Source organism: Ceratotherium simum, chromosome 2, assembly GCF_057802395.1.
Source record: "Ceratotherium simum simum isolate JZ-2026a chromosome 2, ASM5780239v1, whole genome shotgun sequence".
Taxonomy (NCBI): Eukaryota; Metazoa; Chordata; class Mammalia; order Perissodactyla; family Rhinocerotidae; genus Ceratotherium; species Ceratotherium simum.
Window position 1 is genome coordinate 94,500,091 of NC_141901.1, and position 26,908 is coordinate 94,526,998.

General features: G+C 41.2%; 1 protein-coding gene across 1 annotated transcript in view; it reads right to left on the minus strand.

Annotated features, from left to right (window-relative positions):
• The window catches only part of SGIP1 (SH3GL interacting endocytic adaptor 1), a 199,492-nt gene that overhangs the window by 78,889 nt on the left and 93,695 nt on the right, over positions 1-26,908 (minus strand). The window contains exons 4-7 of the mRNA XM_087449314.1: positions 26,591-26,647; positions 22,771-22,825; positions 21,897-22,072; positions 4,436-4,447 (exon numbers count right to left, since the gene is read on the minus strand). Of these exons, the coding sequence (XP_087305440.1) occupies positions 4,436-4,447; positions 21,897-22,072; positions 22,771-22,825; positions 26,591-26,647 (300 nt within the window). The remainder of the gene's footprint in view (positions 1-4,435; positions 4,448-21,896; positions 22,073-22,770; positions 22,826-26,590; positions 26,648-26,908) is intronic.

Consider the following 26,908-nt stretch of genomic DNA (forward strand, 5'->3'; position numbering starts at 1 on the left):
AAAGTGTCTAGAGGGTTGCTCGAATGAAGAGGATGGTTCTACTCTCTAGAATATAGACAGGAAATGAAACCTATAGTCTTGTATACCTGGGAGGCCTCCCTAGGTATCTAGTCCAACTACCTTTATGATACAGAAAGGAAGGTGAGGCTCTGAGACACACAGCTAGTAAATGGGTAGAACTAGAGACAGAATTCTCAACTCTGGTCTCCCGTTCTCGCATTCTTTCTAGGACACCAAGAGTAACATTGTTGAAGTACTCCCAAAGCAGAGAGCCGGCAATGGTGACTTCTCAGACAAATTTTGTACGTAGCTAGGACTTTAGACACATTTACTCAAGTCAATTTTACCTGTAATATTTTAGACTTTATTATTTGCCTTATTTTCCATGTTCTGTTCCATATTGATCCCACCTTTCTTATAAATCTGTCTATATGCGTTGATGCAATTTAAATAAAATTAGAAAAAAAGAACACTTATGAATATGCACTTCTGGGCTTAAATTCTTTTACTGACTAATTCACACTGTGTTTTGAGAGAAATTCAAACATTCTTTTCTATGAAGCTTTAGACTTTATAATTCTTTAATGACCAAAGTTCTTCTCTAAAGAAGGAAATGTGAGAATTTATGATTTTAGCTTAGATTTCATGGCAAAAAAATCACTCTTAAAAGTAGCATAAAATACAGCAAAGAGAGAATTAAAAGTGACACAAGTTCCCCCAGCATGAAAGTATGAGAAATAATGCAAAATAAAGTGCCGATGCAACCATACAGAGGCATAACCTTAAAGTCAAGAAGCTTTATTAATTTAAGATTATAGAGAACAGCACTTTTCAAAATAACTTCAATTATATTAATCCACCCAAGTTAAGTCATATCTTAACTTCCAATGAGTTAAAAATCTATATATATATTTTTTTTTTTTGGTGAGGAAGACCAGTCCTGAGCTAACATCCAATGCCAATCCTCCTCTTTTTTGCTGAGGAAGACTGGCCCGGGGCTAACATCCGTGCCCATCTTCCTCTACTTTATATGGGATGCCACCACAGCATGGCTTTACAAGCGGTGCGTTGGTGCGCGCCCAGGGTCTGAACCGGGAACCCCGGGCCGCCGCAGCAGAGCGCGCTCACTTAACCGCTTGTGCCACCGGGCCAGCCCCCAAAAACCTGTATTTTTAATCATTAGTTCCTGTTTTTATTTTTTTCTAGTAAAAGATAACATCATAAGATAGCATTTTGGAAACTTTACTTGCAAAATGCATTCATCAAGAAACAGCCGTTCAAATTCATTTAGTCACAATCTCATTAACCAGAATCCAGAAGACCCAGCCAGAAGCTGTGGAAAGGTCAGACTCGGAAAACCTAAGAGCGCTGAAATCTTCAAAAAAAAAAAGAACTCCAGAAGTCGAATTGAAGAGCTTTATATATGTTAATTATCACAATTAAGGAGCATAAACAGGCTGTAGGTTCTGCTGAGCAACAAAGACAGCAAAATCATTATCAGCTGGGAGGGGAGGGTCTTTGCCTGTTAAAAGATTTCTTTACTCTTTCTCCTGTCATTTCCCAAGAATTTCGAAGCCTGTAGCATTCTATCTTTGTTTTACCAATATATGGAATTTGCTTCAAAGGTGGAAGGAAACTCATTCAGTATCTGGTCTTGATGTATTCTAGAAGCTGAATATGCTATTTGAGTTACAAACTCAAATACATGCAGGGCAAGGAGGGGTGCTCTGTGTGAGGACGTGTTTTACGAAGCTTCGGTGAACTGGTTGCTACTCAGGCGCACATGTGCCTGCCGTGCAAGAATGTGGGCCTAATGCTGCCAGATCATCAGAGCCCCCGAGAGAAGATGCACATCCGACTTTTTTTTGTAATTTCAAATATTCTGGTTTTTAAATGCAGGCTAAAATTGTTTTTAACTGCACAAAAACCAAAACACCTACTCAGTTGTTCAGAATATGCAGGTGGCCAATTTGTCTCTGATTGCAGGCGTCTGTATCACACGTAATAAGCTCTCAGTCAATTTTATCTGCTATTATTACTTCACCTGATTACTCAAATGGGGACTTCAAAATTGCTGTATTTGCTTTCTGAACAAACGTCTTGTGTGCCTAATTAAACATTAATTGTTCAGTACCTAGATTTCTCTTGATCTTCTGAAGCATTCTGGAGAAGGTTCTGAAAAACACTTCATTTTGGTGTTCAACTTAGAGATAACTCTTACTTTGTATTTTGAGCCTATTTTCAAAGTGGGTATATACTATTAATTTATGATTTGATCACTAGAATGAAGATCTTCAGTTAGAACATGTTATATTTTTAAAATTCATATAATTTGGAATATGAATATGCCTCCCTAAAAAAAAACACTTCAGATTATATCCTCATAGGCCCACAGGGTCTTTACTCCCCACTAGCTTTGTTTTGTTATTTTTTGCACAAAAGGATTAATTTAAATTGAGCTAACTAGGATACCTTAGTCTTAGCCAATACGAGTGTTTTAATATATTTATAAAAAGAAGTAACCAAACAAAATCTGTCTTGCTCGTCAAAATCACTAAATAACCAGCCTCAGGTTTTGAAGCTTTATAACATCCTCATTTGCTAAATTCAGAGCTATGGGGAAACAGAGGAAAATGTGTGAAAAGCTACAAAGCACCAAACAAATATTATTTTTATACAGTCTAGTCATAGCAAATTCAGTGATTCATGTTAGAGAATTTTCTACGAAAAAATTAGAATATATGATTATTATTATTATGATCGAAGCCAATATTCTTATTTGCTTTTAAATGCTTTAGGGTGAAGACTATCTAGCAAGCACTTATTTGCCCTCCTTATCATAGATGTTCATCTATATTTAAATTTGTTCCTATATGTATCACAAGTCAGGTTACAGTGAATACCTATCACATCCAATAGGACTTGGTTGAGATGATCTTCTGAAACTCCATGTGGGAAGAGGGAAAAAGAGCCTGTTACTAACCAAGATATCATTGAGAGGTGACCAGGTTGAGCAATCAACAAGATGGACATTTCCAAAGAAAAGTGAGGCAAGGGAGTGGGATGAGGACTCATGCTGAAAGTCATACAACTAAAAATGAAAAGGAGGACCTGCAGTTAACATTGCTAGAAGGACCGCAGGAGGAAAACCAAAGAGGAACAGAGAATTTTTAAAGCACCATGGCTAAACTTTAGGCCCCATAGTCTAGTCAATATTTGAAGTGGCCAAATTTGTATAATTTAGAGAAAGATTCAGGGTCAAGGAGAATAAATAAAATCGGCAAAAAATAAACAAAGGCTGCTAACTCACACCAACAATATTGCATGCGACATAGCATGTGATACATAGTTGACTCTCATTTACTCAGAAGTGGGCCATTTAGTGTAGTAGTAGTAATAATAATAGGTGCTTATTTTATTTTTGGAAACAAAAAGACATTGGGTCCACATTTTGATAAATTGACCTAATCTGACCCCATTTTTTGTCCTTCCTATGTCTTTCACACCTCCTGCACTTGGACTTGCTACAAGTGTGGGATACCTGCACATGGCACAGAGACGGCCAGGTCTGGGTCAATGGGCAGATGAGAGGCTATAGCACTTGCTACAGCATCCACGTAGGTGAGTTAAATAGAATCAACTAACCAACCAACCACTTCTCGGTGCTTACTAACATGGAAACACAATATTTTCATATTTTGTAGTGGAGAGGTCACCTGCGTCAGCCATGCAGAGGCATCCTGGGAACATGTTCCCAATAAACCAGGCAGCTGAGAAGAGAACATTGAATTTTTTTTTTTTTAGTAGATCTGCTTCATTGTTGCTCTAAAATAAAAAAGATGTAGGTGCATCATATCAGATTTGTTTCGCCACTAAAAATCCCCCACTGGTACTAAAAAGGACCACGAAAGAAGTGATTTGCACTTTATAGAGATCCTCTTTTTCTGTCTCTGACAACTCCAGAAGGGGATATTTTGCTGACTAACTGAAAAGAAAAGACAACTTCCCTCTTCTAGGCCAGCTTCGTGAGCATTCATTCAGGATGGATGCTATCATGTTGTACGTTAAACAAAAAATTAACTTAAAAAAATGTTTGCCTAGCTCATGGTATGTATACGTAGCTTGGCTAATCCGAGTGGAAGTTGCAATCAACGAAACTAAAATATTTGATCTTATGCCTGCGATGGAGGCAGAGGTGAATCTTCGCAAACTTACCCTGCAGCCCTTAATAACAGGCTTGTAAAACCACTTAGCAACCCACTTCCTTTTTCCCATGGGGCATAGTTAGACCCTGTCTGGGTCACAAAGGTTGTTTTTAAAATTCAAAATCTTGTTTAGGTGTTAAACACAGTCAGTTATTAGACATGCAGATGATAAAAATGAACAGAATAAATAACGTTCAGCCAAAATGTGGAAAGGACTTGTTCTTTCTTACCGGACTTTTCCTCTAAAAGCGTAGGCATGAGGAGGAAAAATAAAGACAAAATGAGAGGTGAAGTGTATTTTCAAGAAGAAACAGCTCAAGGCTCAGAAAAACCTTACTTAAAGCAGCATTCCAAGGCATTGCTCTTATAAACGCTTCCTATGGGTGTCTGATATGGTCATTCCTAGGCTGCTGGCTTTAGTTTGAAGTGGAGCAGAATATACCACCCCAAATAGGCCACTTTGGCATATGGATTATTTGGAGTGGTGAGCACTTGAAAAACAGGAAATGCAGGCAGAGGCTTTCTCTTAACTCCCCTCATCTGCCAAAAGATAAATCCTCCAAAAGGAACTCAATTGTTATAAAGCCCCTCCCGAGGAGTTTCTTACGTTAGAGAGGTGGGACTTATCAGGTGAGGGGAGACCACAGTGGACGCCACACCCAGACAAATTTTGTCACAAACTAGCATGCTTCCCAGCTCTTCTTCTAGGGGCCCATCCATCTTTCCTAAAATCACGCAGTCTCCCCTAAGAAGCCTACATCTCCTCCCCTTTCCCGTTAATTTAACCCGGAATTATAAAGCCGTCTCTGTGATTCCCATTTTTCCATGACATGTTAATAAATTTCTGTTGGTTTTTTTCTTGATAATCTTTTTGTTATTAAAGAGTCCCAGCTGAATTCTAAGGGGGTGAAGTTCTGCCTCCCCTTCAAGTTCCGGCTGTAAAGGGCAGAGGTGTGGCTCCATGTGAGCACATTCTAAGCTCCTTTGAGCGGTTTACATTTACCAAGTATATTTGTGCCTTGAAAATAGAAAATTATGTTTTGTAATATTGAAAGGAGTTGGAAAATGCCAGGAATGCATTGCAGCCAAGTTTGGCCATGAAACTAAAATGTGAGATTTTCCAGAAAATCTCCAATCTTGTCAGGTGTGGGAGATCAAAATTGGTCACCTTGAAATATATCTCTTTACCTTGATTATTTTCTCTGACGATGTTTGACTCCCACTAATTGCCTAAAGAATTTAACATAGAAGACCTGTTCCAGGAAGGAGTTACTGTCATATGATGGCTGTAATATAATGTAAAATAGATGTTACAATAGGAAAGGCACCAACAAGCCCCTCTTATCAAAAATTCTGTCTCTTCCTGGCCACATTCTCTAGGTGGCCTTGCAAGGAGTTGCCAGACAAACATTTACATTTATAAGGGAAATCTCCAATTGTAAAGATATCTCCCTCTCTGTATTGGGAAGGTGGGGATGGCCTTATCCGTGAAAATTCTTTTCAGTATGGAAGGAGAAGACTTAAAGCTGTATACCCTTGATGACTGTAATTTCCGTCTCCCTCCCCACCCCCAACATCCTCCTTTGTCTTTAGCTGAAGATAGTATTTAAGACGAGAATCTCTGCTATTGTGTTGAGAAACTCAGTTTCCCTGGTTCCTCCCATGTATACGTGTTATTAAATTTGGTATTATTTTCTCCTGCTAACCTGTCTTTTTAATTATTTGTCCAGCCACAAGAACCTTGAGGGAAAGGGCGGAGGGGGATTCTCCCTCTTCCCCAACACAGAGAACCCAGTACCTATCATACCTATCATCTTCTCCCAAGACACCCTGGCTAGAACCAACGGTTCTTTCATCCCATCTTCATTTCCCCCCACTTCCCACGGACAATTACAAATTATTTTCCTGGTGGGCGGTCCCTGAGCCCCGGAATGCTCTTTTATTTCCTCAGTAACTGTCTTGGTGAGGGCCTCGTCTCCTGCTGACAGTAGTACTCGTCAGCCTCCCACATGCGCTTCCTCGCCGACAGTCCTATTTCCAGTTTCATCTCCTAAACCCATCCTTTGTGCTATCCCTAGAACTATTTTCCAAAGATAGCGAAGTGAATGTATTACTCTGCCCTTCAAAAACCTCAATATTATTAAGAAAATAGAAAGCAAGCTCCATTCTACATCACTTACTGCCTTCCCAATGGGCTCCAGCTTACCCTCACGCCCTCATCTTGCACCGCTGTCTGTATGAAACCCACACTTAGCTGCAGATGCTCCTGGACTTCTCCGGAATGGGCAGTACACTCACACGCTTCCCTGCCTTCTGCTCCAGCTGCTTCTTCCACCTTCGATGCCTTCTCCCTCTCCCTCATTTACAATCTTACTCATTCTCCGAGGCCAGTAACATTTCTTCCATGAGGCCTTCCCCAGGCGCCCCAGTCAGAGTAAATTGTTCTCTTCTGTTGTTTGATCACAGCACATTCCTTTTGTTCAAAATAATTAACCCACATTGAAGGCCTTTCTATTTGCCTGGGATTTGTCAGCCTCAGGGAAAACAAAGGTACACATTGCTAGTATATTTTTTGCAGTTCTTACTTTGTTCTGTATTATTTAGGTACTTCCACCAGGTTATTAGCTCACAGTGATGGTTATGAACAGACTCTCTCTGGTCCCAAACATAGTGTTAGGCACACAGTAGGCACTCAAAGCACATTCACAAATTCCCCTTTTGGGGATCATTAAGACATTATACAAATGTTTGAAGCACAGTGTCGTTTAACATATAGAAAGATGAATTCTCTCTGAAATAAGGCTGAATTGTACACAGCCCAAGGGATGTGGCCCTGGTTGTAATGGCTCCTTCACCAGCTCCTATGAATGTTTCACTTTGCTCCTACTTAACTGTTGATCTCTCTGCCCATTAGTGACCTCAGGTGCTAGCACATGTTACAAAGGTTCCAAGGAAGTGGCACAGCTTTGCACAAACATTCCTGTACAGCTACATGATCAGATCTCCAGGATGGAATTTTCTCCTATAGCAAAAAACTAATGCTTCAGAAAAACTGAGGGCCAAGATAGGGCCCACATCCTTGGTGCTGCTTTCAGATCCAGACCCTTAGTAACTAACACAGAAAAATCAAAATTATTAAGGTCCAGGTCCTCAATCTCAGACAAAAAGAAATTTTGGATTACAATCAAAGAGCTTCAAAAGAATTGTCCTGAAAGGAGTAGCATGAGCTTTTGTATATTTAAATTAGCTTAACCTCTAATTTTCTGGATGCCTTTGAACAAGTTACATGGTGTCTTGACTCCATAATTTGTAAAGTAAGGATGGTTGTTACCTGGTAGAATTGTTGCGAGGATTAAAAGACAAGGATGATATTGACAGCTAACATTTATTGAGAATTTACTATTATTGTTTTACCTTATGTAGTTGGGGTCATTATTATCTCTAATTTAGCAATGAGCAAAAGGAGGCTCAGATGAGTTCCAAGGTCACGTGGTTACAAAGGAGCAGAGGTGGGACTGGATCCCAGCTCATCTAACTCCAGACAGCCGGATCAGGGGTGGGCTCATGGCACAGCCCAAGTCCCCTAAACTGAACCCATTTTCAGTGCCTTATCGGCAGTGGGATCTAGAAACAATAGAACTAAAAGTTCACAGATCACAGAGCCTAGAAAATAATCTTTCCAATGGAAAGAGTTAAATAGATCACACCTGTCCATCATAGCAGGTCTCAGGGAACTAGCTTTTCAGAGAGTGAGCTTGTGTTTCTAGGCATGGTTTCAGGCCTTGAAATTAACCTTTGATTATAAGGTAAATGTCTCTTTTTCTAGAATTAAATGCATTTTATTTATTTAATTAGAATCAGAAGAATAAACATGAACACACAAATGATAAGGCCCCCCCCCTCATGTCCGCGCGCACACACACACTTTCCCACTCCGGGCTACATGATGATTAAACCATCTTTATTCAATACATTGTTTACCTCGATTGTTAGCAGCTACCAACACCTAGACTATGGCTTCCTGGTTTAAGGGTTTCTTCAGAATATTAAACAAACAACATGACAAGACAATTCGCCTTTGGGGAAAACAAAGATATTTCTTGATTTAAAATGAGCTAATAGCATCAGAGTTGATTTTTATTACAGAAAAGATAACAAGAGAACTGGAAAAGAGATGTATAGCCCCAGGTGCACTTGTACACAGAAACAGAGTAACTGAATTTTGGGATTGGACAAAATATATACCTAAAATATAACCATGGAATGGTCTCTAAGTGCAAAGGTTTTCCTGTTCCTTAGCCTGAGAAAACATAATTCTCTGACTTGCAAGCCTTGTTGAAAGGCAGCTCACCCATACGATCCACAGCCTTCCAAGGAACCCACCGACCCCTGCCTCTGCAGATGGAGAATCTCTCTCTGGCTGTTATTGCCCCAAATCACTTTCTAATGAGAGTAGTCATTCAAGTTAGGTCTTGTTGAAGCCAACATTTCTGCACGAGGGGCTAGAGATCGGCAACATTTAAAACTGAATTCTGTTTAAGAGCCAGAGCCAAAGCTGACAGAGGTGAGTGGAGAAAATACACACCACAGTCGCAGTGGTCCTTCCATGGAGGTTTTGTGCTCTAAATACACCCCGGCCCCCTTAACAAGGAACTGAGCTGCTGTGGGGATTTTCGGCATCAAGCTTCATAGAGTGGGATCAAGATAAAAAAAGCCAGGTCTAATCTATGAGCTTTTAAGAGTCTACAATTGTTTAACCTAAAAATAGGATGGCTGTGTTTTGAATCTTTATATTTTAACTAATGTGATTTTATTATAAATATAACCCCTTCCTATCAGTTACTTGTGACTAGTCAGGTATTCACAAGGAGAAGGATTATTTACTTATTTATTAAACCATTAACAGATAACTGAGCACCTAATAAAGACCACACACTATTCCAGGCGGATGAGTGAATGAAACAATAGGAACAATAGGCAGAAAAGCTCCAATGAGCTTATTTTTGGGAGTAGGGGAAGGAGATAGATAATAAATATAATAAGTAAGCAAAGTATTTAGTATTCTAGAAGATGATAAATGCAACTTTAAAAAGCAGAGCAAATGAAGGCGTTTGGGAAGCCGGGTAGCGAGTTCTGTGATTCTGAATGAGGCAGTCAGGGTAGCCTCGCTGGGGAAGTGACTGAGAAACACCTGAAGCTGGTGAGGGGCTCACAGTGCAGCTCTCTGGGGCAGAGGGCAGATCCAGGGAACCAGGGAGCCAGGGAGGAGGGAGTGAGCAGGAGGAGTGGCAGGCGTTAGTCTAGAGGCTGGGGGTGTCCCCACCACGGGGGTCTTGAAGGCCACTGGAAAGACTTTGGTTTTACTCTGTTCCAGTGCAGCTTAAGGCCGTTACTCGTCCGGAGTTCTCAGGTGTGGATGGTTAGCATGTTGGTTGCTGAGAAGAGGCATAGATGAAATAACATCAGAAACCGCCTGCATGTGACATATGCTGTCGTTTTCCGTTACTCTTCAGAAGCTCATTTTGATTCCCCATGTATCATGTTAAAACAATAAAATGAAATAAAGGTGGACTTCAAATAGGTTAGGAGGTGGAAAGGGAGTTTCAACTGGGCAAAACAGAACGAGGCAGTGGGTCTCGCCTCCCCTCTCTGTGGCCGCATCAGGACAAGCTGCTCCGGCTGGCGCGCACGGCTCTGTCCCACCACGGTGCCGGGAGCTGATTCAAAACAAGACTTCCTGAGACCCGTGGGCAGTGAGGGGCCGTCCTTCAGACAGACACAAGAGACGGAGGAAATCTCACCTTCATTCTGTTTAGAAATAAAATTTCCCCCTGCCTCCGAGGAAACATTTTCTGGCATAATTAATGTGGGTGATTCACACTCTTAAGGTTTTTTTCCTGAAACAATTAAAAATCACATTCATTGCTGTAGATTATTTCTGGTACTAAAAAATTCTCTTCCAAGGACAAAGGGATAGATACTTTTTTCCTATACTGTTATTTCTATACTGTTATTCATACATTTATAGACACTCTTTAATACAAAAATTAAAATGTTAGTATAAGAAAGACAACAAAGCATCTACTCCTTTATCCTCAAGGACCGCTGAAGGACTGAAACCTGAGACATTAGATGAGAAAACAGACCCCTGGCTGGGATGTGTGCAGGACTAGGAGAAGAGAATTATGACAAAAAACTAGCATCCACAGAAAAGAAGAACACAGGAAGAAACTTTTAAAAGAGCCTGCAAACTGTGAGAGAAGAAACAGAATTACTGCTCCTATTGTTCAGCCATCCAAGAATGGAGAAAGAAACTTAGTTGAATTGAAGGGGGGAAGATCAAAGAAATTGAGAACCATAAATTTGCTTTCTTTATAAAATAATATGAGGGATATAAATTGCTTTATATTACAGCTAAACACTAGTTCCATATAATTTCCCACAGTAAAGAGCATCCATCCATCCAACCAACCAACAAGTGTTTTCTAAGTACGTACTACGTGTCATTCAATGTTGTAGGCTCTCGAGGAAAGGCCTTGTTAAGGAAGGAGTAAGAACCTACAACTTCTGGGTGCAGGATTCGTTGTCATAAACCCAACACTTACTGAATTGCTCACAAATTATGCTTCTGTTAAAACTTATTTTCCAAATTGTTTCTTTACAGAGCTTGTAAATTCTACACTGATTATGGCCATTAACTAATAAAAATACTTTTAAATTCTAAACTCTATGCCAGTAGGACTAACACAACCAGAAGACCTTAAAGATACAAAAATTAGCCTTTTGATTATAATTAGCATTGTAATTAAAAGCATATAATTCAAGAATTTGCTACCTCTGAGGAAATCTTGACATTTTTGCATGTCAGGATTGTGGGTATATTGTCTCATTCAATCAGATTTTAAGTTGGTAACAGAAATTGAGGGTTCAAGGTCTCTAATCCCAGGGATCATGTTTCTGGAACCCCCAATCAGATCAAGTTGTCTGAGACAGTAAAACACGATTGAAGAATCTGGAGTTACGCAAGGAAATTCCAGCTCTTACACCTCACAAGGGAAGCAAAATACCATGTACTCAGAGGGTACAGCCATCATTAATTGAAGAAATAATGACAAAGGTGATCCAGACTGAATTCAGATTCTGCCCATTTTCAAGGAGATCAAAACATACAACAACCCAGGGATTTCTTCTTAGCAGTATAGGGTGGGCATGAAAGGTTTGAAAAAATGATATTTATTTTAAAGGTCAGGAAAAGGAACCAACAGAGAATTCCCTAAAAAAAATAATTAATACTTAAGGAAAGAACAAATACATGTCAGATATGAAACTAATTCTTCTGCAGACAGTCCATGGCTCATTATAATTTGGAAAACGAATAATATATTTTGAAAAAGGAAGGTCCCACCAATTTCCCCATCTATTCTCCTCTATGAGGCCTGGAAAAGAAGAGTTACATCTCATGTGCCAACTCTGGATGATTTGGGTCAGGCTGCCTGCAGCTCTGTCTAGAGAGGGCTTCTCAGACTACATCTGGGATCTAGGATCTAGGATCTAGTCGCAATGTCTACTGAGGGTTTGGACGTGGGGAAGCTGGGGCTTACATGCCGCATGCTTGATATCCCTGGTCTAGACCGGACCCAAATCACGTTTGCTCCATGAAGCTCTCCTTGTGAGTAGAACCCAAGCTGAGCCTCTTCCCTCCATCTCGCTGCACTTGAGGGCTGGGCTGAGCACTTAGCATCAGAATGCATGCAGTCTTTAGCCTCCCCTTGCACCGTGCTGCGTTTCCACCAGGAGCAAATGCCAGTGTGTAGGAGACTGAAGTTCTCCGCCTCGGCTGATGACTCTTTGTTTTCACTGAACTCAATGGGGTGCTGAACCCTCTGCCAAAGTGAGGATAGGAAAGGGGGTGGTGTTACCAAGCAGCAGCAAATTCACGGATTTTGTGCTATGGCAGGCTAATTTGGGGGTGGGAGGGTGGGTGGGCCACCTGGAATAGGCAAACAGCACCAGACTGCCTCCTGTTCGAAGCTATCTCCCCCTCCTCGTACTTTTTGATTCAATAACTCCATCACGGATTGTAAATCTCCAGGCACAAGATGAAACTCATTGCCCCTTCATAACTGCATGTCAAATTCTTTAATTCCTTGTATCACTGAATCTCACAGGGGAAGGGGAGGAGGCACCAGCACACATGCCAGGAGAGATGGACTCCCACTCTCACATCATCTCTATCAGCCCCCTTCTCCTGACTTTGCTCAAGTCCTCCCTCGCTATTTTTATTTTCTTTCTGCCTCCCACAAGTCTCTTAACTTAAGGAAAAGGAAAGCGGAGCTGAAAAGGAAACTGATACTTACCTGGGTGACAGGCACCAAAGTGGGCATTTTGCAACGTTATCTCATGTCATCTTTCCATCAGTCCTGAGAAGGTAGATATTCTTGTGCCCATTTACAGACTTGGGCTCTGAGGCTCCGAGTTAAGGCACTTTCCCATGGACACACAGATAATAAGGCACAGACTCAGAGCCTGTGCTCGTCCTGCTTCTGCAGGATGCTTCAAAGACACGTTCTCTTTCTTGGGCCCCTTGCCATCTCCCCAACCTGCCCCTAAAACAGAGAGCTTCCACGGAGACTATTAGGCCAGAACATACAGCAGAGTATTAAAGCTGAGAGGGATCTTAAAGAGAGTTGAATCATAGACCCTTACTTTGTAGATGAGAAAACATGCTGTGTTTTTGACTAGGCAGGAAGGAGGCAGATGCTGGAGTTCAAGTCCTGGCCCTCAAACCTTCCGCAGCCTCTTGACATTCCTGAGTTGGTTTCCTCTGTAAAATGGGCCTATCACCACCTCCCTGTCTGCTCAGTAGTGCAGCTGCTCATTCCATCTTTCTGATCATGACTGGGCACTTACAAAACACAAACCATTGTTATAATGAACCATCCACAGAAAAAATACTTGCTGATTGACTGATTAGAGAGCTGAAATATATGAGTCATATAAAAATGAGGTGTCATTCCCTAACATTTAAAACAAAGGTGCATGAAGTCTTAATATAAAATGAGAGAATTTTAATAAACTAGAAATCACATATGGCATAGGAGCAATTAAGCCTGGCTGACCTGCCAGCTCGGCCTTGCTGTCTTGTCCCATGGAACAACACTCTGAAGTCCCATGGAAGGGAGTGTCTGCAGATTGACCAGGAGGAGAGCCTGGCGGATGGGCTTCTAAGCTGGGATCATGGCCCTTTAGGAACCTCAAAGTGATAGCCTTCAAAGATTTTCTGAGTACTCAGAAATTATGTGTAAAATGTTCTGGATGAACTAATGAACTGTTCATTTTTTTACCCTGGAAAGAGAGCCAATAGCTTTCATCAAAAGTAGTTTAACATAGCGGTTAAGAGTTCTGACTTAGAAATTGGACCTTGTGGGTTTAAATCTCAACAACTTCAGTTACTGGTTGTGACACCTTGAGGGAGTTAATTAATCCATCTGTGCCTCAATTTTCTCATCTGTACAATGGGGATAATAATAGTACCTATCTTATTGTTGTGTGGATAATGAGTTAATAAGGTGAGGCATCTGACACACAGCCTGCACTCAAATTTTCACAGCTGCCACCACCAACACCATCACCAATGCAAGTTCTCAGAGTGGTCCGTGAACTTAAAGGATGTTTACGAGTCCTCACCATGAGACACGCTGTTGTTGTTCTGATTAATAACAGCTATCATTTACTAAGCATCTGTCTTACATACATGAATTTACTTACAAAGTACTAAGCACTTTCCATGCATTACTTCCTTAATTCTTAGAGGATCCTACAAAGTAGTAGTATTATTAACCTCATTTTACACTTGATTAAGCCTTGACTGAGGCTTAAAGGTTTAAGTAACTTGCTCGGGGTCATGTGGATAATGAGTGCAGAGCCAGAATGCAAACTTAGTTCTGACTTACTCTAGAGCAAACATTCCTAATCAGTACAGAACCAAACGCTTGTAGTTAAGGACAACTTCTCAAGGTAAGCCAGCAGTGATTCTTGGCTCACCAAAGAACAAAAGTAATCAATGGCAGCATATGAGAAAAGGGAAAGACGATACCGCAGCAAGAATTAAACCACAGCGGTTGTCTTCTCACTTCCATGACAGCTACAGAAGCCACAGGTTTCAAAGTACCCAGTGAGCAAAGCACACACTGAAGATGTGTCAGAGATAGCGCCCCCTGTGGGTTCTGGAGAAATGGAGACGTCCACATCAGAGACCCTGGGAGGAGTGAGGAAGCCAAGAGACTCTGAAATGGAGGCCAGAGGGGAAGCTGACTGCGGAAGACCATATCTTCAATCAGGAAATGGAAGTGAAGACAGGCAGGGGTTTGGACCACAAATAGAAGTTCAGCTTCTGTGTGCTGCTAGCAACACCAGTTACACACTGTTTTCTCATAAATTTGTAGGCAGAGTGTTATCAAGAAGGTCGGGCGAAGTCTGTCCAATATTTCTGATATTAGCTTTCAGTGCCTGCTACATGGAAGGTGCTTACCAAATATTTGGTGAATTGATTTGAAGGAGGGTGGGAAACGATGTCAATTCTCCACAAAATAAATTTAGTGGGGATGCACAATCCAAGATCCCATTGTGAATGTTAGCTTTCAATACAGTCTCTTGAAGAAGCACCATACTTTTTCAGGGGATTTTGATGTTGCTCAAAACAATTTAGGAATGCTCTGGAATTACCTCCAAAACCAGTTCACAGGCATCACAAAAAAGTTCTTTGATTAATTTTCCCAGTTTCATGCATGGGGTAATTACTGGTCTTGCTTCTAAATGACTTTTGGCTATTTAGGTCTCCTGACTTATCACTATCAATGACATTTTTAAAAATGTGCCCTAGGCTTTGCAGATAATTTTGACAATGAAATACTCTCTGACTGTAGTATCAATAATGAACACTTTATATACATTAACTCATTCAACCTTCACAAAACCCTATGAAGTAGGTATGGGAATCATCTTCATTTATAGGTGAAGAAACCAAGGCATAAGTTTTGGAACTTGCCCAAGGCAACCCAGTTAATAGGTAGAGCCCAGTTGTTTGAGTAATTGTGATATCACTGGAATAAGTGTCTACTTCCATCTCCCTCAAATTATCTTAAATGGAATTGTATTCACTTCTACGTCGAATTCTCATTTTGTTGTTTCTGTAAAGGTATATTTCCTTATAGTTCAATCTTGCCCCTTTCAGAAAACAACTTTACTTTTTAAGAACAAAGCCATTCTTGGAAGATGTAATGGCAGTTTGCTTCTACTGTGAACGTAGGGAGTATGGTTATAAGAGGAGGCAAATAGCAGAACTACTCATCTTGTATCTCTGTTTCTCTCGCCTCCTTATGGGGAATGACCTTTATGTTGTACTCACAGAAAGAGATCGTCATTCCAACAACCACCTTGAAGGGAGGTATTCAGTATTCCCATTTTAGACAAGAGGAAACTGAGACTCAAATAGGTTTAAGAAACTTGCCTAAGCAGTACTGTTGGCAAGAGGCTGAGTTCAGGTCTATCAGATTCCAACAACTTTCCCACTAGATGCCATTTCCTGCAGGGGATAAGTACAAAGTTTCTATTTGTGTTAAAGAAATATCATTCAAAATGTCCAGTATGAAAAAAACTGACTTAAAAGAGTTCTTCGGAAAGATAGATCAGATTTGGTTCAGAATTAAAATCTAAGATAGGCAAGAGGTCCCCAAACCGCTTTAACTGCATTCAAGCCTTGAGACGAAGATATATGACAATCCAGAACATGAAAACACAGAGAGCTCTTAGGGCAGGTGACTGGAAATGGGGAAGCCAAGCCGTGACTCTCAATAAGGGAGAAAAATTTACATCAAAAAAATATATATAGAGTAGCGTGATGGTTGATTTTATGGGTCACTCGACTGACCACAGGGTACCTAGATTAAATGTTATTGCTGGGTGCGCCTGTGAGGTTGTTTCTGAATGAGATTAGCATCTGAACTGGTGAATTTAGTGAAGAGATGGCCCTCCCCTTTGTGGGTGGGCATCATCCAATCCAGGGGCCTGGATAGAACAAAAGGCAGAGGAAGGAGGAATTCACCCTCTTTTTCTGCCTCACTGTTTGAGCTGTGACATCTCATCTTGTCTTCTCCTGACCTCAGACTGGGATTTACACCATCAGCTCCCCTGGTTCTCAGGCCTTGGGACTCGGACTGAACTACACCACCAGCTTCCCTGGGTCTCCAGTTTGCAGATGGCATATAGTGAGGGTTCTCAGCCTCCATAAGCATGTGAACCAATTTCTCACAACAGATCTTGTTGGTTCTGTTTCTCTGGGGAACCCTGACCAACACAACTAGTAATGAAGAAACGAGCAACTGCAAAGTACTACTTATGCACCAGGTACTGGTGCTAGGACCATCCGTATGCTTTGTTCATCAGTCATTTACTGAATAACTATCTGAGTGCCCATGTGTGCCACGCACTGTGCGAAGCACAGGGGACAAAGAGCCAAAGAGGATTTGACCCGCCAGAGATGGACAATAATCTGCAAAAAAAATCTGTAGGGACTGGTATTATCCTCACTTTACAGAAGAGGAAATAGAGGCTCAGAACAGTTACAGGGCTTATGTAAGTTTACACAGGGAGAACACAGCAGACCTGGACGTGGTGTGCAGGCCTGCCTGAATCCACGTGCTAGGCTCTTTCTGTTACTACACAGCTGCCTCCTATTAACTCAAAATTCTAGGACAAATTATTTAAACAGATGGCCAGAAAGCACTTGGAAAAGAAGTTGATAACCCTAGGTGCCAGGACAAAGAAAGACTTACGGCAAACTAACCCCATCCCTCTTTCTGGGTAGATCTGGTCTGGTAGATCCAGGCAAAGCGTCGACATTCCTTGTCTCTCAAATTCAGCGTTGTGTTTAATCATGTTTCCATCACTGGTTTACACAAAAAGGAAATATGTGGCCAGGATGAGAGCACAGCTAGGTGAATCATTGTACAGTGAACGTGGGAGGCTGAAGTGTGTTATCAGTGGATGGATGTAAAACTGGAGGGTGGTGACAGGCCACAGTGCTCTGTCCTCAGCCTGGCCCGCTCACATGTCTGTTCACTCCTCATGTGCTCACACAAGCATTTACTGAACAGCAATGATGTATAAAAGGCCCTCTGTCAGGTACAGGGGTTGTGTGGTGGACACCAAAGTGTACCACATCAATTCCTCTTCAGAAGGGCTTCTCGCACCAGCTGCTGCGAGTGCTATTGGCAGACAGCCTTCAACTCTCACCACCTCAGGCGCTGCCTCAGCCGCAGGGAGCCACCCCGCCCCTTCTTAGCCTGCCCATATGGGAGCACTGACTGATGTAGCATAAAGGTCATTCACCTCAGCCAAACTCAGAACAACTCTGAAGGGTCCTTCTAGCTCAGAGTTTCCCATGCTATCAGCTCAGGTTGCTGTGGGGAATGTAGAACAGCTTAACTTCTCCCTCTGCCCACCCCACCCCACAGGTGTTGAGCTGGGGTCACTCCTTAATAAACATCCTGCACACTAATCTCGGCGTTGGATTCAGTCTGCTTCACGGAACATCCATTGGGAAAAGGAGCGGCTTTGTCCTTTGTTCATCCTCTAAACAGCACAATACAATCAAGGACAAGCGTTACACAGCATTTGCGTTTAATACTTTTTTGTGTGTGTGTGAGGAAGATCGGCCCTGAGCTAACATCTGCCAATCCTCCTTTTTTTTTGCTGAGGAAGACTGGCCCTGGGCTAATATCCATGCCCATCTTCCTCTACTTTATATGGGACGCCACCACAGCATGGCTTGACAAGCAGTGCGTTGGTGGACGCCCGGGATCCGAACTGGGGAACCCCGGGCCGCCGCAGCAGAGCACGCGCACTTAACTGCTTGTGCCACCAGACCGGCCCCAATACTTTTCTTTCAACAATGGAACAGCCTGCCTCAAAAAGCAGTGAACTTTGTGAGACAGAGGCAGCACTATTACTGTTGTAACGGTCTGTCCCAACCAAACAAGTTGGCATTTTAATGAAATCTGTTTCTGTTCAACCTGCTGCTGACTAGCAGGTAGCACAGCATCACTGGTGTTTACAAATTAGTGATTAAAAACTTTCAAGAGGAAATTTCCTAGACTCAATCAGTTCTGAGAATAATTTGAAGGTAAATGGGAAAAAAATTTCATTTTCTAATGAACTCCCAAAAGTAATCTAAGATTATTTAAGACGCAGTGGCTGAAACTGTCAATGCCCACCAATATCCACTTGCCCCTTTGTTTTTTAGTAACAGAACCCTGAGTTTTAGCTGGTTACATGTCTATCCAGCCAAAGACTACATTTCCCAGACTCCCCTTCAGCTAATGTGGCCACATGATTAAATTATGGCCAGTGGGATCTGAGTGGCAGTCATGTGTGCAACTTCTGAGTTAAACCCTTAAATGAAACCACTGGCCTTGTATTTTCTCTTTCCTCCACCCCAAGGCTGGCACTTGGAGGTCATTGATGGTGGTAGGGCAGCAGCACCTTTGGAAAGGGGGAGCAATAATATAGAAAGTTCCTGGGTTCTTGAATGACCTCTGGAGTAGGGCTCTATTACCCACCTGAACCGCCTACCAGCTTTGACTTTTATATGGGAGAGAAGTAAACCACTTATTTTGTTTAAGCCGTTACTATTTTGGTCTCTGGTGAAGCAGCTCTACCAATATTCTAACTTGTACAGATGCCAAATCAACAACTAAAACCTGGGTGCTGTTCATTCTTTGCCCTATCAGCATGGTCTCTTGTCAGGATAAGAATAGAAATTAACATCCTGTTCCTGTGCCTTAACCTCTGCATCATCCCCCCTTCTTTTCTGGTGCTCTGCCTTGTCCTGGCCCACATTATACTTATATTTCCATATAAAAATCAAGGACCAAGGCGAGGACTGGACTGAAATTGTGTTTTGTCTAGACAGTAGGATCTTTTGTGAGCAATGAAAACCTGTATTTTCTATGCTGCTGAAGCTTTGCTTTGGAGAGGAGTAATCTTCAGATAGGTTTATGTTATACATAGACATAGATATACATAATTCATTCATTCATCCATCCATTCATTCATTTCGTTCATTTATTGAGTAATTTGACTATGTAGTGTGTACCAGGAAATTATTCAAAATTCATGATAGGAGATATCAAATGAGTTACAATTCATTGATATATATTCACAGATGGATGAACAGAACAAGTGAAAAACAACTTTAGCTTAAAATTCCTCAAAAGAAATAGAAATCAGAAAGCCAACATAAGCCATTGGTATAAATAGCTTACCCCTTGGAATTTCCTCTATTTCTGTTACTGTAAAGATTGATGCTTTTGTAGCCTAAGAACCATAGCGTAAATGAAATATTCTGATATATATCATTAACTGCTGTAGGCTCTATTTCTCTTTGTGTATCTGAATTAAGTGTAGCTATATAAATGCCTGATTGGCTGGAAACATCTAAAGATGGACAGAGCATTTGCCAATTTTATCATGGCACTGACTGGTTTCAGAAGGTTTTTTCTTACTTATCTGGTTCTGGAGATAATGTACTGCGTATGGCATCTGTGAAATACAGGCACACACGGTGAACTAGAAGAGGGCAAGGATTCTGAAGCCCAGAAGATGTTTTCAGGTCCAATCTCTCTTTATACTTATGTATATTTAGAAACATGCTCACCGTTCCTAAAGTAGCAATAACAGCTCACTCTCCTATACTAACTATCAAAAATCACAAATATTTAGAATCATAGGAGTGGCAGAGCCAGGTTCTCACATTAGAGGGGACAAGCTCGGGGTGCGAGGGTGGTGGTGGTAGGACGATCTTAGGGTCCCTTGGTTTGTGGCGTTGCTGGTATGCTGAAACAACCTAACCCTGTGATTACTGTCCCCGAGTGTCTCCATCTGGTTTTCACACTGCTTTCCTAACATCTTTTCCTCAGAGTCTTCACCACATCATGTCAATATATTAGCTTAAAAATCGGTGGCGGGAAGAGCTCAGAGTAAACGACCACGCTGCTCGCTGTGCCCTCAGCAACATATCTGGTTGGAGGACTATCTATCAGATGACTTCGGCACACACATTCTTTTTGATAGAACGATTTCTCCTGTCCTAGATTCAACTAGCTTTCAGCTAATATACACCATGTGCCTGCGACTCTTCTGGTAAGTTTTCTTTCACGTATATTTGTTCATTTAATCTTGTGATCTTGCATCCTACATTTACCCCCAGGTAGCTTCCAAATGCCCACTAAGCTTATTACACTCTACAGAGAAGTGGACATAAACAGTTTTCAGGTATTTAAATAAATTTTTACAATTAATTTAAGAAATGATTCAGTAAGTGAAAAATGATCTGAAAGATGTCAGCTGAAAAGTGAAAGTGTGTGCATTTAAATGCCCCCATTACATAGAAATCACTGGTATTACAGACCAATATGTGAGTCCAAAATCTGTACCTCCCTCTGCGGAAGGGAAGCAAAACTAACGTATTTCATGCTTCCCTTTTCAGGAAGACATCTTAAGATGGCAAGTGAGTATATGATTAAAAATTACCTGAAATACCATTTGCTGTGGTTGATTACTTAGCAATCATTTTATTTGTCACTAACAGTAGTGATAAAGGCCATTATAAGCACTAAGCACTCAAGAAGTCGTCATTATAGATTCTATTCATCCCAGACCAGCAAACATTTATTCTCGAAGGATAGATGATTACAACTCCTTTAGAGGGGTTAGCTGAAATATTTCCAGAAGCATCTCAAAAATGGTTCAGCATTTATTAACTAGCTCATTCATGGGGAATGCTGTGGGGAGGTCACATCTCTCTGAAGAAGACGCCAAGAACATACTTATTAGCTGTTAGTTTGCGAGCCTTCATCTGCTCTGTGCAGCTATTTTTAGAAAACAAAATTGTAGCATTTATCAAACACCACGGGGAGAAAATACTGTAAATGCTGGAACTCAGAATTCAGCAACTGAAGAAATTTAGTAGATGGGAACTGGGGGAAGGAAGAGCAAATTGTAGAAAAATACCAATTTGAATAATATAAATCAGGCATATCTGTATTTTAGGTGCCTGAAGATCAGAGTATTTACGATAACTTGATAATAAAATATAATTAAGATTATGAGGCTTAATATCTTTTTAGACTATGATCTATGATATTAGACAAATATTTCTTTTTGGAGTATAGCAATGAAAAGCGTTTTTTTTTTTTTTAAGAAAAGCATTTTCTTTGGTTTTCTTCCCATGAGTTTCTATGTGTTATATCATTAAAAAGGACACTTAAGATATGTTTTTAAAAATCACTATTAGTAAATATGTAAACTTCATGTTGTTTTTAATTGCTTCAGAAGTAAGTCCGGATAATCTTTTTGTTATGTTTTTTCTTCTTTTAAAATGCTTGCAGGAAAGTAAGTCAAAAAGAAATGTGGTCCCAAGCATTTTCACCATTTTGCAAAGCACAAGAACCGCAGTATAAAATGAGCACGACTTTCTAAAGCTGGCATGGGCTGTGTAGGGTTTATGGAGTGGGTAAACGGTGACCATGTGCAGCCTTCAGTGTAAGGAGTTTCTGATCTACTTACTGCCTAGGGGCAGAGCACAGCTCTCTGTCCAGCCTCGCCAAAGCTTCATATAAAAAAACCACTCACCACTGGTGACGGGGAAAGTGCAATGTTGCCTATCGACGCCTTCAGCTCATCTACAGTGGCAGCATTCTTAAGAATGTCTTTAGACTGCAATGGCTTAATCTTGATATTAAATTTCTTGTGTGATTCTTCTTCCTCTTCTGATTCGCTCGAAGAATAAAAGTGCTTTCCTTTGGTAGGTAGAACACAGTTAAAGATACATAACTCTTTTTTCTACTGGGAGGCAATGATGAGTGATTGAACAGAGAGGCAGCAAAAGTATCCTTCGATGGCAGAACATCAAAGCAAAACCCAACAAAAATAAAAAAAGTAAAGCAGGAGAGGGTTAGAATGTACGTGTGTTTCCTCAGAACGTGATTAAGGGTGGTGAGTTTCAAGGAGCAATGGTTATAAGGTCTACATTTTTGCTGCAGTGGCCAGTTGGCGTGTCATGCTCAGCACCCATCCTGACCAGCCTGCATGAGCTTACTCGTCTACGTAGAGAGGAAGGCCACTCTAGGGATGATTTGGGATGAGTTTTAAGTGCTTCCGAGTGTGACACGCTCTGCCCAGAGATGATTTGTGGGAAAGGATAAGTCAGAGCTGTTTTCCAGCCACTATAAATGACACTGACATATCAGACAACTCAGTCCCCACAATTTGCATGGTTGTTTTTCCGCACATTTCTCTCTTTCTTCTCTCTCATTTCTATGAATAGATCAAAGCAAAATGCCTGCTTGTTAGTGATCAGGCTGTTCTCTGTGCTGTTTACTCATCTCTAACATTAAGGACAAAAGGACTTGGGAAGCATGGGTAATTTCAGCACCTTTTTGAAACCTGAATTGATCATACTGTTTTCTGAGAGAAAATAAAAATTTAAAAAATAAAGAAAGGATATAGCCAGGTTCCTCGGGTCTGATGCTGTAGCCTTCTTCATCCAGCTCAGGTGAGTTCTATAAAATGCAAGTGCACATTAAGCAATTATCATCCTGACAATGATCAAAGAGTTATTAATTTTCTTTCTACTTACTGATATAGACATGTCTCTTATTTTAGGAGGCTAGGATTTTAACTTTTAGAAATGAAGGCTAAGCAGTGTATGTTTAGGTATTTACTTAAGGATACTTGGAGAGTCTTCCTATTAGGAAAATAACCTAGGAATCAATTGTCAATGAAAGAAAACATTCAAAGAGAATTTATCACACATTTCCTATCAGCCAAGGACTTTGCTGAGAAACATAGGGGGATACAAAACGCAAACTGTTTGTCCTCAGGAAAATTGAAATGTATTTTTGTAAGAAAAAAAAGCATACAGAACAAAAAACATCAGTGATTGGAGTGTGAAGGAAGAGGAAATTAGTGAGGTTTGAAAGAATGGGGGTGAGGGGTTGCTTGCGCCTTTCAGGACAGCTGGGGAGGACGGAGGGGAACCGGTGGAGGGAAAGAGCCTGTACTGAGACCAAGGCAGGAACGCACAGCATGATTCAGACGTGCAAAGGGAGAAGCGACCACAAAGATGACATGACTGGAAAGGAAGCTGGATGGCGGGAGACCATGGGAAACAAGACCACGGGTGCCAACGCGCTGAGGGAAGAGTTTGTGCTTGATTGAGCTCCTGCAGCTTCTCAACACGGGCAGCACATGCTGAAAGCAGAATCTTAAGGTGTTTTGGAAGTGTGCTTCAGGACAGATTGGGGGCAGGAGAAACTGGAGAAAAGAAGGTGTTTTGGAAGTGTGCTTCAGGACAGATTGGGGGCAGGAGAAACTGGAGAAAAGAAAACTCATTCAAAATATTTGCATCAATTCAGGTAAGATGTGCTAAGAATAAGGACCAAGTTGTTGGAGCTGGGAAGGAATGAATCAAGGACGAGTGGAAGGACAAATTGTTCATTCTTGGTAACAGATCAGTCATAGGAGAAAAGGAGCAGGAAGGTTCAAGAAGACTCCAAGATTTCTACCTTCAAATCCTGGGAGTACTCCTGTCTGAACTAATTGTAACAGCAGGCAACCAACATTTTTAGGAAAAAGACAGTTTGCATTTTGGGGATTAGTATTATCATATTTGAGTTCCTATTATATGGTAAGTATTGTGACCCACAATCCATTTCACTGAACCTTCATAACAATCTTATGTGGAAAGAATTATCCCATCCACCAAGGAGGAAACTAAAAGAAATCAGATGTCATTTCTCAAGGAAACACACTCAGCACATGACAGACCTGAGCCTTGACCTCAGGAATTTTGAGACTATCCCGTATGCCTCAGAGGGGAGGAAGGTGAAGAGTTCAAGGGCTGGCCCTCTTGAAGTCAAGGTTATAGGCCTGGAGGTGAAGAGGACAGGGCTGGAGAGAGAGGTTTTTGAGTCACTGAAGCAATAAAAGTGCCGCGATCATGGAGAGAGAAGGGGGACACGGAAAAGTCACCATTTATTGTGGTCTCCCTCACGGCCTTCAGCACTCAAAGTTACTTTTTTTAAAAATACAAGTCTCTTGAGGTCACTTCCATGCTAAAAACCCTGGCTTCTCACTGCATTTAGAATAAAAGCCCAGTGCCTCTGTGCAGCCCACAGGGCCCTGCGTGACTTGGCTGCTGGCCCTCTCTAGTCTCAGGCCTGAGATTCTCTTCCCCGATCCCCCTTAGCCCTGTGGCCTCCTTCCCGTTGTTAACTTTTATGATTTGGATACAACAGCTTTTTCCCATTTCAGGGCCCTCATAAATGCCATTCTCTCTGCCTGGAATTCTCTTCCCTCAAATGTTAAGCCAGTCAACTCCCACTTATAGTTTAGGGCTTTGCTTAAAGGTCACATCCTCCCTGAGGCCTGCCCTCCTCTTTCTCCTTCCCTCCCAAAAGAGTGATGATATAATCTATGAAGAATAAAATCCTTCTTACTGCTTAGAGAAAATGGTGTCTAATGTATAATTACAGCAGCAACTCCTATGTGTCCTGATTAGTTTCTAAGACTAAACAAATTTGAGGGTAGTTATGCTTCATTTAAGCACCCAAGTGTTGACCAGGAGAGCACCAGAGTTTAGGGTTGTGTGCTAGATGGGGGGTAGGGTGTAGTACTTGATAAGAAATTTGGTATTTTAATTATCATCCTTCTTGTTTGTTTAGAGTATCCCATTCTTGTGTACTAAGGAATCCTACAAAATATAACAAAAGTCTTTCTAGGTAAAAAAGAATTAATTTTGGGAAAAGAACTCACCCTTTCTTAATATCTAGTAGCTTCCCTTACAACATTATTTGTGAACAGTTTGTATTTAGGGTAACATGGGGGCTGTCACAGATTTCAGAGAATTGAACTGTGAAAGAGATCAAGATCTGAGTCCTGGGAAACAGATGTGAGAGGACCAGGCAATGAGATTGGCAGAGAAACATGTTTTAGGGTGTAGGGGTGGGAAGCATGAAGAATTAACCTTCAGTTTTCCTTTCTCTAAAATGCAGATGACGTAGTATTTGCTTCTTAAGGCAGCAAGGAGTCCATAGCATTTAATATTATGACTGACAAATAGTGAATATTCAATAAATGGTAGTATTATCTATTATCAAAATAAAATTCTTCTTATAAACAAATATGCTTTGTTATAAACAAAAACACTTTAACGTCAAGCTTAACTTTTATGGAAGGGGAGGTTAGGTCAAGGTGGTCAGTCATCAACAGGACACGTGTGAAAGCATCGTGCAGGGACTGTGGATTTGGGCAGTAGAAATGACCTTTGATGTGAACATGGTCTACATGTCTTATATGATTAGAGATCCAAGAGTGATTGTGGCGGTCCTGTGTGTGTTCATGATGCCAATCAGTTTCTGGGGGAATTATGAGGAGAGTTTAGGTCTCAACTGGGATTCATCCTCACTCCTCGAGAAGCAACAAGGGATTGTCACTTGACCTGGGAAAAATCTGTACCATGAGGCTGTAATAATTATGTGCCACGGTCTGAACGTTTGTGTTCCCCCAAAATTCGTATGTTGAAATCCTCACCCCAAGGTGATGGTGTTAGGAGGTGGGGCTGTTGGGAAGTCATTAGGTTGTAAGGGAAGAGCCCTCATATTGGGATTAGTGAGACCCCAGTGAGGTTACAGCTAGAAGGTGCAATCTACAAACCAGAAAGTGGGCCCTCAACCAGACACACACCGGACACCAAACGTGCTGGCACCATGATCGTGGACTTCCAAGCCTACGGAACTCGTAGAAATAAATGTTTGTTGATTATAAGCCACTCAGTTTATGGTACTCTTGTTATAGCAACCCAAACAGACTAAGATATTATGAAACCAAGGCCCAGAGGTTAATTGACTTGCCTTGGATTCTTAAAGCTGATTAGAAAGAGAACCAAGACTGAAACATCTGGAGTTAATAGTAGAAAAAGCCTTTTTTGAACACATATTACAGGCTACGCAAGCTACTGAAATATTCTGCAAATAATTAGCTCATTGAATCCTCAAAACAATGCTGTAAAGACTTCACATCTGCTGGTCAGCAAATAGCTCTCCCAAAGCCACACCCAACTGATGCATGGAGGGGCCAGGTCTTGAACCCAGGTCTAAGAGTCTCTCGTGCTTAATCCCTGTGCCACCCTAATTGTGCCAGGCACTTCCTAATGAGATGGAAAGTGTTTCACTTATTTCTGTGTCCTATTATAAATATTAGAATGCCTCAACTCGTTTTCAAGTTGTGAAATACTTAGTAAAGAAAAACAATCTTGTGATACTCACGTATCTTTCCCAATCAATTTCTGCATAAAATCCATTTGGTGCCCCATTGCTTTTCTTCTGTAATAAATTCGAAAATACATTTAGAAGAGAAATATTTGAATGAAAAAAAAGGAACAAAGAATGCTTCACTCTTATCTGTATTTAGCAAGAGCTATCAAAATCCAGCACTGGAAAGACAAATTAGAGCAGCCTATTAAGCAACCACACTGGTGTAACTGGGTGGTAAATTGAGCTGCCGTCACGCTGCATACCAGAGCTTACGTACTAATTTCACAAAAGACTGTAGGATCCCTAAGCACAGGGATATTAACAAGTAGT